This window comes from Phoenix dactylifera, chromosome 5, assembly GCF_051530095.1.
Source record: "Phoenix dactylifera cultivar Ajwa chromosome 5, Ajwa_hap1_PhDact_Kaust_v1.1, whole genome shotgun sequence".
Lineage (NCBI taxonomy): Eukaryota > Viridiplantae > Streptophyta > Magnoliopsida > Arecales > Arecaceae > Phoenix > Phoenix dactylifera.
Window position 1 is genome coordinate 5,956,145 of NC_143194.1, and position 12,555 is coordinate 5,968,699.

At 34.7% G+C, this 12,555-nt stretch overlaps 1 protein-coding gene and 1 long non-coding RNA gene across 2 annotated transcripts; both read right to left on the reverse strand.

The window, feature by feature from the left end:
• Window positions 1-3,820: 3,820 nt before the first annotated feature.
• LOC103724146 (uncharacterized) lies at window positions 3,821-4,257 on the reverse strand. Its single transcript, XR_606769.6, has 2 exons — window positions 4,118-4,257; window positions 3,821-4,023 (listed from the first exon to the last, which is right to left on the reverse strand). It is a non-coding gene; the product is annotated as an uncharacterized LOC103724146 (long non-coding RNA).
• Window positions 4,258-5,707: 1,450 nt separating this feature from the next.
• Window positions 5,708-9,997, reverse strand: LOC103724145 (Ankyrin repeat family protein). Its single transcript, XM_008815311.6, has 3 exons — window positions 9,576-9,997; window positions 8,003-8,412; window positions 5,708-6,967 (listed from the first exon to the last, which is right to left on the reverse strand). Exons 1-3 carry the CDS (start codon window positions 9,865-9,867, stop codon window positions 6,095-6,097), a joined length of 1,575 nt encoding a protein of 524 aa, XP_008813533.3. The 5' UTR covers window positions 9,868-9,997; the 3' UTR covers window positions 5,708-6,094.
• Between the last annotated feature and the right edge of the window lie 2,558 nt (window positions 9,998-12,555).

Genomic DNA, 12,555 nt, shown 5'->3' on the forward strand with positions numbered 1-12,555 from the left:
TATTTTTTTCTTAAACTGTTGCAAATTGTTTCATTATTTTTATTGGTCTCTTGATATCTGGGTGAATGGCTTTGTAGTTCACTACTGCTATCCTAGGTTGGTTTAACATCAAAAGCTTTGTTGCCGGCATCATCCATGTCTAAAATGGAGTTTGTTCTTAATACATTATCAATTCAATATATTTTAAATCCTAAATTTGTGTACCCCAATTCTGAAAGAAGCAATTATTGCATGGTGATTCTTGCAACATGGCAGCAATGCAACATTCTCTGGTCTGAGCAATGTAACTCTGCCTTGTAAAATATTTTTTCATTTCATAAATGTCGGTGGGTTTACGTTTTCTTTTTTTTAATCCCGTCGGCGGGACATTTGGCCGTTGGCCATCTCCATTCTCTCTGCTTCACTTCTTTGCCGTGGTCTCTGCAATTACTTTATTACTTGATCTGTTCCATATAGAATGGCCAATAGTTGATTCTGTGGCACATTGACTAGCAGTATCGTTATATGTCTGGTGCTTTTATTGCTTTGAGTGAACGCCTCATCAAATTAGCTCTGATTAATTAATCGTATCCTGTTGTGATATTTCTTCCTCCGGGGTTTTGATGGGTGATATCTCATATATTTTTGATGCTTCGAAGGGTCTGTTTGGATGATTAAGCTTAAAATCTATACAATTTGTGGGTTCGAAGGATCTGTTTGGATGATTGATTCGTGGGTTGGGCTACTATTGACAAGATGTTGAATTTATATTTATAAATATATGGGATTAGCTTCGGAATGGGTCAGCCCAAATTAGAGATAAAAATAAAAGGTAGATGATCTGTTGAGGATTTTTGATTTGGGTGATCTGGTGAACATACTGATTTCTCATAGCATGAATCAGGGAAAGCAATATAAGTTTGAACATTTTCAGGAGGCTGGATCAGGTTTGCACTAGTCAAGTACAAGACAAAAAGAAATCAAAATTTGAGCCCTAAATTCCTCAAATTAAAAGAGTAAATGACTACAGATTTTGAGGGATATTAAGATTCTCAATTCAAAAGTGGAAAGGGGCACAATGGAGGAATCTAGCTTCAGCAGATGCCAATTGGCCAGCAGTTAAGGAATTCAAATAGCTAACAGTTTCTTCTTTTTAACTCCTCATTTTCTTCTTTCTTTCTTTCTTTCCCTCAACCACCTTGGCTTTCCTTCCTCCTTCACTTTTCTAATTCAGCAATAGCAGCCACAACTTAGGCATTAGCAACAACAGCTAGATGCAACAACAACAACAGAGAGGAGAAAAGGAGAAAATGTATGGAGATGGAATTATTGAGACAAATATTTTATTACTTTCAGTATTTGAATAATTACCCTCTCTTTATCTCTCAATAATGATCTCTTTTAGGTATTATTTCCATGTAAAATATTGAATATTTAGTTTCTTTATTTCTGACAACCCACCTAGAATCTAAGTACTAGGCATCCCCACTATCGAATACCCGATAAAACTTAAAAGTTTTAAAAAGAATGACAGTGGAGCAAGAACTATTAAAAGCATCAATGATCCATAAACATTGCCAGCATTTTAAACCTTACATGCTTTGCAAGAGGAAAATTCCTATACAGCATTGTAAAATGAATTCTGGTTACCTTACCAGCATGGCAAAATAATTTTTGATTTAAGTAATTTCAGTAGTTCTGTGGCTTCTTTAATTTCAGCAATTCCGAACAAAAAAAAAAGTTAAAAATACCCATCCAGCCTAGTGAAATAAATAAACAAATTAGACATCATCTCGAAATATATATATATATATATATATATATATATATATATATATATATATATATATATATATATATATATATATATATATATATATATATATATATATATATATATATATATATATATATATATATTGTTTAAGGATTTCGTACATGTTACCTTGAAGGTTTTCTTACTGAAAGAATCAAATCATTATTTTTCAAAATAAAATATCGAACAATCAAGTTTGGAGTGTAACATATCTGTTTAATATTTGATGGCAGCCTAACAAATAACAATACAAATGTTCATGAGATTTGAGTTCTAGGATAGCAAACATATCTGAGAAATTTTATTTTTCTTTTAATTCTCTCTGGAACCAAAGGGCCATTGCTTGGTGCAATGTAAAAGATTTGGGCTAACAAAGGCAATGTCTAGGGTTCAAATCCTGAGGAAGCCACTTTGTGCAAAAAAAAAAAACAAAAGTTAGATCTATCCCCAGCACGTCCCTCCCAAGATCCCAGATTGCTGGGACCATAACTAGATAATAGCCCTTTTTAATTCTCTTTAGAACCAAATATTGTTAATTTATTATGCTTCCAAAGCTCCTAAAAACTTGTAAAATTTAAGTTTAATTTAGAGAAAATGATTTTCAATTCATATATGTTTTAAAATATTTAAATCATAATCAACAAGATGGATTATCAATTTAATGATATATCATATACTTTAGCACAATAGCACAATGAAAAACATCCATTTTTGTGTCCATATGATGCATAGGTTATAGACTTCCAAAACAAATGATTTTTGATTGCTAGACAGTTTTAGTAGTATAGATCATGATCAATAGTATGGATCTTTAATTGGAATGTCCTATTATTTATTTAAGGTTAAGAAAAGTAGATATCTTCTCCTTTCGAGAGGAGAAAAGACCATCTCATGTTACATACATGCATGCATACATTCATGTATGTACATTACCCAGGCACTTGGCACAACATACGTATGTATGTATACATGTATATATGTAGAAAAGCTACAGATGTTATATAACAAACAAATTAATGGAATAGTCATTGTTTGCAACTTATTTAATTTATTCACTAGGTTTATTTAAAGATACTTCAGACTTTTTCAATGCTTAAACTGATTATCAACCATGATATTTATAACTAAAAGATGATTTACAAAAAGTGTTTACACAATTGTAATAATTTTATGTTACATATATGATAACACTTTGATGAAAGTCTCAGCACAATCTTGATAACTTTATATTGAATAATAACATAACAACACTTCACTTAAAGTGTCCATAAACCCTCAATTTTATTATATTAAAACCATAAGGACACTTTATTATGGTGTCCAACACTTAAAATTACGAGTACCCCACATGGCACTCCAAAAAAAAAAAGTGCTGTGTGGGTTTCCTCTTGCTGACATCAGTAGGACACTTCAATTTGGTGTCTCTAACCGTGTCATATCATGTTATGTCACGTACAAGTGTCCAAAAGTGTTGACACTCCAAGATAGCTTAAAAATGGAGTCTCCAAGTAGCATTGCTCAAACTATAATAAAATGTTTTCTTCCACACGACTCTAATGAAAGATGATGGATGTTCAGTGTTATAGCAGCAATTTAACTATTTATCCTAGTCAACTTAGTAGTTGAGCATGAGGATGATGAATGAAAGAGAAATTGAGAAACTTATCAAAATACCTCCACAACAAGCGGTCAGACCCATTTTACATCTTCTACTGGCCCAGTGTTTTAGAGGTTAACTTGCATATCTTTTGCATTTGATGCATGAATTTCCATTTTATTGCAATGCAAGCACCATAACCGTAAAATAAATCCAACAAGAGCAAAATCAAACCTAGAAAAGACCGAAATCCCCAAATCAAAACCAAGTAACCCTTACAAATTCCTCCTTCCAACTGAAATTAGCACAAAACACGCATCCTTTTCTGAATCGAGTCCCTAAAGTAACAAAACCAGTTTCCTTTTTCTTCACAGCATGTACAATAACATTCAAAATTAAAACCCATGTGATTGTGAAACTGATCGATATATCCAACTTCAAATCAAGAAACCATTTCCAAAAAGACACAATCTTTGGGTCTGCAAACACATTAGCTGAAGCGAAGCAAGAGGCGATAATGGAGGAAAAATTACATCTGGTCGAGCTGCTTGTTGACCTCCTCTACCTCCTCCAGATCCGTGAGGAGCTGCCGCACGATGGCGCCATAAGTGAGGGTGAAGAGCTCTGCATTCTACTCGCAGAATTAAACGGAAGTTAGAGATCGAGAAATGAATCGGGGAGGGGACGAGAAGATTAGGGTTAGAATTTCGGTGTCGGTTCCTTACGACGCGTTCGACGTTGGCGAAGACCGCATCGCCAGTCCTTGGGGCAAGAGGGGCCATTGGAGTTTTCTTCAGGGAGGGCCGGCGAGGGGAGGAGTTGATCCGGCGGAAGGCAAGCGACTAAAAATCCTCCATTTCTTTACAGTTTCAAAATTTTAAAATAAAGTAATATATATATATACATATATAAAGTATTACATATATATATATATATATATATATATATATATATATATATATAAAGTTTTTTAAAATAACTTCGATATTGCATGAATACCCTTTCTAAATTGATATTTACATGTATACCCACATAAAATACTTATTTTTATATTTTTTTTTATTCTTATTTTTACATACGTACCTATGCTATCTAATACCATTAAAAAATTAATAGTTCAAATTAAAATGAATAAAATGTTTTTAATAGATAGATATCTAAAAAAAATATTTATAAGACGATCATGGTGGAAAAAAAATAATTTTAAAATTTTATTTTATTTTAATTAAAATAAATATAATTTTTATTAACGGTATTAGAACAACGTTATATTAAAAATATTTGTATAAAAACAGTATTTTATGATGGTACAGAAATAAATATAAATTTTCCAATCTAACCCAACCCATCAAGCTGAAAATACCAAAGTTTTGGACTTTGGACGAGAGACCAAAATTGATGGGTTGCCATCGAATAAATTATTCCTAAATCAAGTAAAATAAAATTCTTCAGTTAAGTAGAAAAGGGTTGAACATTTCAATCCAGAAAAAAAATGGGGAAATTTTTTTCAACAAGATAATTGGGTCAGATGACGTCTTGGTACATCACCAATTGTCCTCTAAATTTCCCTAGAGAAGTTAGCAATGATTTACTTAGCTTTCGTAGACAAATAACAATAATTGTCAAATAGCGATGGTGACTCTGGGTGTCTAGGCGATATTTTTCTCTATGAAAAAAAAGACTTTTTGATGATAACACATGATCGCTGTGGAAGTTTCTCTTGCTGATAAGTGGCTCATTTTCTTTGGCAGCATGTCTCCTTCTCCCCCAGTCATGGCTTACAAGAAACAAAAAATTAGTGGTTAATATTCAATATGGTTAGGTAAGCTTCCATCAAGGTGTCATCACTAATTATATGAAATGTTTGGAGGTTGGCTTAGAAGATTACGTATGGACTAAGAAAACGGAGGACATCTATAGCTGTATTGGGAACAAAAGTCGTGCTTTACCAATTCATACCATCCCCAAACATCATTTTTTATAATTCATGCCTTCCCCAAACATCATTTTCATAAAACTAACCTCTTCCATCCAATACCATCATGAGTATGGTATCAAGATTCGATTTAATATATGAGACGAACATATTTTCAACCGCTCGAACCAAGTAAAATCATCCGGTACCGTCCGATGCCAACCTGTTTTGAATATTACCATTTACCAATAACCAAGTGTAAGAACGAAATATTGGAAGCCTATCTTGGCAGACGATACAAATCATACCATACCAAATTGGTACCGTACTGATGCAACTCCTACTATCGATTTTGTGGAATAATCAAACAATCTTTAACCTATAACCAGTGGTTTACTCGTTTATAAAACACGCAATAGATATCTGCCAAAGATTTCAAACATGGGGATGATGCAAACAGATACCATCTTGAAAATGACCTGATTTGCATCAAAACACAAGCACCCAGTCCGGGTCAAATAAAATTTAATTCAACTACCAAATAAGTTTACAACTACCAAGAGAACCAACTTGATTCAATGCACCTGTGGAAGAGAGAAGCATCTGATTCTTGTTAATATTTTTCCAGGAGTGGTGTCTGGATCATGTTCCTCGTGACCGTACAAACAAGCAAGATAGCACCAATAGTTCAATGAACAGACTTGCCATTATATGACTTGCCACGATATTTACACACACTGTAGCAAGCTGGCTCTTTCTACATCCTATATGCATTCCTCTGGAAAAGTTACAGAGCATATATCTTCTTCTCATGATCGGACAAAGCATCTGGGTCGGAAAAGGCTGAATAAAGAGACCAGGAAAAGGATTTGCTGCCGCTTGCCCTCTTAATACGCCTCTGAGAATCTTCACCAAACTTGAACCGCTGTCGAAGAACGAAGTAGCTCATAATCAGAAGTGTCCCAACCATGATAGGCCCTCCAATTGCTGTTATCGTGATAGCCATCCAGGAAGCTTTATTTCCCACAACCACAAAAGCTAATGAAAGAAAAGCAGCACAAGTGCTGAGACAGGCAGCCCACATGAGTTTATTTACAACCGAGACAACCAGCTTTTGAGCACCAGTTGCCCATGCAACCAAAGTGATCTGAACTACGACGACAGCAAGGGAAATAAAAAGAGCAGTGGCATTCAGAAGGCAGAAAACACGAAATCCCATATATTCAGCTATCTGGGCCTTGCCAGCATCTTTCCCTTGTGTAATATATTGACCAGGCAAGTTGAATATCGCCATGAAAGCAATGGAGGCGATTAATACTGCTACCAGTGTTACTGAATTGATGGTATTCTGGACAGCTTCTCTGTGCAATTTTTTCAGCTCCTTCGCAATCCCAGTAACCCGTTTGTTAGTTTTAGCATTCTGAATGAGTTGTGAATAAACATCGTGCTTTATATCGCTCACTGTTCTCCTGAGCTCTGATGTTTCATCAATCTGGCCAACATTCCTCGCATGCTTGGCACCAGCCTCTATTAGGCTTTCCGTTATATCCATTTGAGATTCACCATACGGGATTTTTTCTGCCAAATCCATTGCAGTTTCATTCTGATTGTTAATCGCATTGATTTCAATAGATTCATAGCTTAATAGAAGTCGGACCATCTGAGGAAGGGAAAGAAAATGAGCGTCATATCATCAACTAGCTGTGCATAGTGCAGTGATAAAATTCCTCATACTCAAATTCATTCGAGATAATACTCTCATAATCCCAAATCAAATTTGGTGTAATTTAGATTAGGTGAATCATGTCAAACAGCAAGACACCAATGAGAAACACAAAGAAGAAGAAGAAGAAGAAGAAGAAGAAAATTTGGTGTAATTTAGATTAGGTGAATCAAATTCATTCGATATAATACTCTCATAATCCCAAATCAAATTTGGTGTAATTTAGGTTAGGTGAATCATGTCAAACAGCAAGACACCAATGAGAAACATGAAGAAGAAGAAGAAGAAGAAGTAAAAGAAGAAAATTTGGTGTAATTTAGATTAGGTGAATCAAATTCATTCGAGATAATATTCTCACAATCCCAAATCAAATTTGGTGTAATTTAGATTAGGTGAATCATGTCAAACAGCAAGACACCAATGAGAAACATAAAGAAGAAGAAGAAGTAAAAGAAGAAAATTTGGTGTAATTTAGATTAGGTGAATCATGGCAAATAGCAAAACACCAAAGAGCAACAAGAATCAGCAGGCAATTTTGAAAATTGAAACAGTACTAGCATGATCCAAAGATGTCCTTATACATTTTTTTATCTTGCTCTGAGGTAAGCACTATATGCAAAATAGTAAAGTGCAACATTCTGGACAGTGAAGTTAGCAAATGGTGTCAGGACAATTTGTTGTGCTCAACTTTATGCTTAAATTTTTTTTAACAAGTTTTGCTAGCTGCACTGAAACTTGAAACCATAAAAAATGCATAAAGGATAAGGGACTGGCAGTATTATCTTTTTGAGAAAACACTCCTGAGGAGACAAATAATAAGCTCTCACACAAAAAACTAAATTATTCAAATGTTCATGCAACTTTCAGTGCTATACAACCAATACGAGCAACATTATCAAAGTAAATCAGAAAAATGCTATTTTATTATGTATGAAATCAATTCCAAAGTGCAAACCCCTTAAATCATCATACCTGTGGCCGCCATTTTCTTGTGGCTATATGCAACGCTGTGTTTCCTTTCTTGTCTCGCAGATTAAGTATTGAAATATCAGCAAGCAACAGTTCCTCCACAGCATCAGGATTTCGACCTTTTACAGCCATATGAAGTGCAGTCTGGCCCTTCTTGTCTATGATGGAAACTATTCCTGGATCCCTCTCTATCAGGGTTTTGACGATCCGATGATAACCAATTCTTGCAGCCGTGTGCAGTGATGTTTTCCCATTCTTCCTAACAACTCTTATCACACTGTCATCTACATCCAAAATAGCATTCACCACATCCAAATGATCCTTAACAGCAGCCGAGTAAAGAGGGCTAGTGTTTGATGAATCGCACAACTTGCAGAGTGCAGGCCACACACACAAAAATTCTTTCACGATCCCTATGACACATGCAAATTGGTTCAGATATTTCACGTCCTGGCCACAAACTAAGCATTTCTTCAAGCAACAAATTTTATATGAACTAATCTTAAGCATGCATCACGGCATCTGATAAGTTCATTCCACAGTCTGAAAACATTCAAAATTACTTATCAAATTTCTTACTGGAAGTGTTTCCAAGAAAGTATTTATGTTTTGAGAAGCTTGAAGAACACCAAGGACAGGGTACAGCATCGAAAAACTTCCATTCTCAAAAATTATTATCTGAAGTAATCGTCCTAGTTAAGTTCTCATAGAATTGACATTACGGTTAAAGTGACTTCTGCATGAACAAGATGCAGATTACAGAGCTAAGATTCATTCTGTATCTCCAAAATCTCAATACTTTCAAGTCATGGATGCATGTTCCCGCTATATTTTTCATGCCTTATAAATCACATGTAAGCAATACAGTACTGAAATATTCAGAACATGTCGGAGCCTACTCTGAGGCAACAGTAAACAGATGAATCTGGAGTTTACTAAAACCACATATACTCCCATAAAAAAATAACAGCCATCAATTAGCTCAACATCTTCGCTTCAACTGAAAACCAACCCAGAAAGCAGAAAACTAATTTCTTGTCTTTCTTGTTCAACGTGTCAATTTATCAATTACCATTTCCTTTAGCAACAAGCAGAAAAATGTTTCTTTTCATCTCTTATTTCTCCACAATAGTGCAGGTTACAAGTTCGAATCTTGAACCTTAAAAGAAAATTATTTAATCAGCCCAGAATATTCACTTTCACTAGAAATTCGACTGAAAAAGCACAAAAGTCATCTCTGAATTATGGAAAATTTTCAATTTTTTCAATGACAATCAATTGAATCCAGTTATGCTTAGTACTGATTCTGTCAGTAGAACATAATTATCAAGGAAGAAAAAAATCTTGGTTGTTTAAGTTAAATAAATCAGAAATGTCTCATATTGTTGTATTTTTCAGCAAAAATATGTTTTTTTGTTTTTGTTTTGTTCAAAGCGAAGACAATCAGACTTCAAGTTGACTTGATTTCTAGTCTAATACTGCGTCCCATCAAATAAAACCAAATCAGAGTACGGAGATCGACAACAAAACCTAGTTTTGATCTTGGTGGTGGTGGACGCAGAGCAGAGAAGCTCACCGGCGTGGCCCTGCTTGGCGGCGACGTGGAAAGCGTTGAGATCGACGCGAGACCTCAGAGTAGCGGTCTCGAAGTCGCAGAGGCGGAGCAGATAGCGGAAGAGCTCCTCGTAGTTGTTCTCCGCGGCGATGTACAGCGCCGTCTCCCCGGCTTCCGTCTGCGCGGCCATCAGCACCGCCACGGCCCCCTCAACGCCGGCGTCCGGGCCCTCCACCAGCCGCCGTACGCCGTCCAGGTCCCCAGACCGGACTGCCAAGCAGAAGGCCTGGTGCGATCGGAGCCGCAGATCCATTCTCTCTCTCTCCCTCTCTCTCTCTCACGCACCCAGCCCTTCCCCTTAGGATAGATATGCTTCTGTCGCTGTCGCTGTCTCCACTATAGAATTTAGGGAAACTTAAGGTCCTTATTTAAATGATTTTACTGAATGATTACTTTATTTTGATATTTAAATTGAAGAAAAATTAAGAAGAGAAGATGCTTGATAGGGGAAACATGGAGGTGATCTTACTAAAGATAATTGGATAAAAAAATTCTTGGTAGATTGGGGTAGAAAGATTGGAAGGGATTGCCGACAAACATAAATCTCCCTTTCCTCCACCAACCCACTTATGTCACCACAAAAATCCAAACGCCATGAAGTGGACTAGCGGCTATTTTTTGTGGTAAAAGGTAACTGGCGGCTTTGGATCTCTAGAGTGCATGAAGTATTCCACAAAGAATTCAGATCATACTTAGCATTTTTACTAATATAAATCTTGCATGAAAAAGTTAATCAGCTAATGCTGAACTCCATCATTGCCTGTTATTGGTCTACAAAGATATCTCCAATATAAACTATCTCTACTTGTATTAAAATAAGTTTTGGATGATGTTATAGGCCTTTGTCATATTAGTTGTGAAAAGTATATTTTATCTAAGGATGGCTAAGCTTCTGTCTCCAAAGATATGAGATTTATATATCAGTTTTGTAAGTGCTCGACCTGATAGAGGCCTATCTTGTTCTTTGGCAAGAATTTTGTGTTTGTATTTTATCTTATGTAAAGCTAATTATTGACCGTGGATTAAAACTATACTTATTTTTGCTAGGGCTTAGGACCGGATCTATATAAAATTTGATATTTTCTATATCTAGCCAATGACCAGCTTTAATCTTATTATTGTTGAGTAGAAGACCTAAAGTTTAGATAAATGAATTGACTAAATTGCTCTTTATTTTAAATTATTTTTATAACTACTTTTTACCTTGAATCAATCACCCATTACCTTTACATATGGTCTCCACCTGGCTCTAATGGAATGGAAGGGAAAGTTAAAAATTTTGATGTTTGGGAGGGAATAGGAGGAAAAATTTTGGACTCCAATTCTCTCGTTTCTTTCCTCCCATAAGTGAGAGGATTTGGAGAAAAAAGAATTGGAACTTAATATTTTTTTATAATACCTATTTTACCCTTAAATTAAAGAAGTATCAAATTAAAAGGACAAATATATCCTAGGATAAATTAAAAAGGTATATTTTTTTTTCTTTTCTCTCCAAACTTTCAAATAAGAGAAAGTAAAGTACTTTCTCTTTTCTCTTAAAACTCCTAAACAAGAGGAGAAAAAAGTCTATTCTATTCCTTTCTTTTCTTTTTCCTTCTTATTAAATTTTTTTTTTTTTTTCTTTTCTCCCCAAAACTCCCAAATGGAATGTCTGAGGAATTTCATTAGGCTGCCTAGCCTTGGGTGGCAGCAGAACCCCACCCTCCTCCTCCTTTCTTTCCTTCGTCTTCCAATGGGGCCACTAGTGGTAGAAACAGCGAGGAAAGGAGACAACACCAATAGGGATTGGGTTACAGTGGACTAAGGGATGACCATTAGTGACTTTCGCAAGGATGATGCTCATGGCGGTCAAATCAGAGATAGAGCATGGTTGTTGGTGGGCGGATGGGGTAAAAGTTAACTATCTCAATTAAAGAACAACGTCAACAGTGACCTAATTATATTTGACAAAAATAGTTTAAAAATTAATCTCAGTCCGTAATAGATGTACTCATGAAAATTTGACATTTATAAACATACCTCTGATATTTGGATTTTTTTTAAGCAATACCCTTGTTATCATGGTCCCTTCAGTACTCTAACTAAAGTATAGATGGGTTAAAAGGTAACTATTTCAATTAAATAACAACATTGCCCTAATTAAATAACAACATTGCCCTCAAATATTACAGCATAATATGCAAAAAATGTAATTCGTATTCAAAAAAAAAAAAGAAAAAAAAATGCACGCCAGGCCCTTACACCCATAGATATTGGATTAAATGAGTTATGATGATAATATTTAATACAACGAAGATCCATTAGAATTTGATTCGCTCAAAAAATAAAGTTTTTTGAATTCCCATGCCATAACTCATCGAGCACCAAAGATAATCAAGTTCCATGTCCCAACAACTAATGGAACATCTAAAATAATCCTGTAGATTAGAGAGCGGAGTTGCCTAGAGTGCTCTAGAACTTGTTGTTTTCTGACTTTATTGGATGTATCCATACTCAAACTATATGAATCATCCGCTTTAGCAATATATATATATATATATATATATATATATATATATATATATATATATATATATATATAATTTAGCAATACTAATTTCTCAAAATCAAGATAATGAACACACTAGTATTACAATAAAAGTTACTTTGAAATTCAAGCTATCTCACACCATATTATAAAGAAATTGTTTTAGATGTCTTTACATGTATGCCCTCCTAAGAACTCAAATTTGCATAAATACCTTCATAAAATTGAGATTTGTATAAATATCCTCATAAAATATTATTTTTGTATGAATATCCCACCATCATGGTTCTATTAACTCATTAGTCAAAATTATATTTATTTAAATTAAAAAATAATTAGAATTATGAAATTATTATGTTATCTATGAAGCAGATAACAAGTCTCACTTGTCTAAAAAAAACCAACCTATCCATC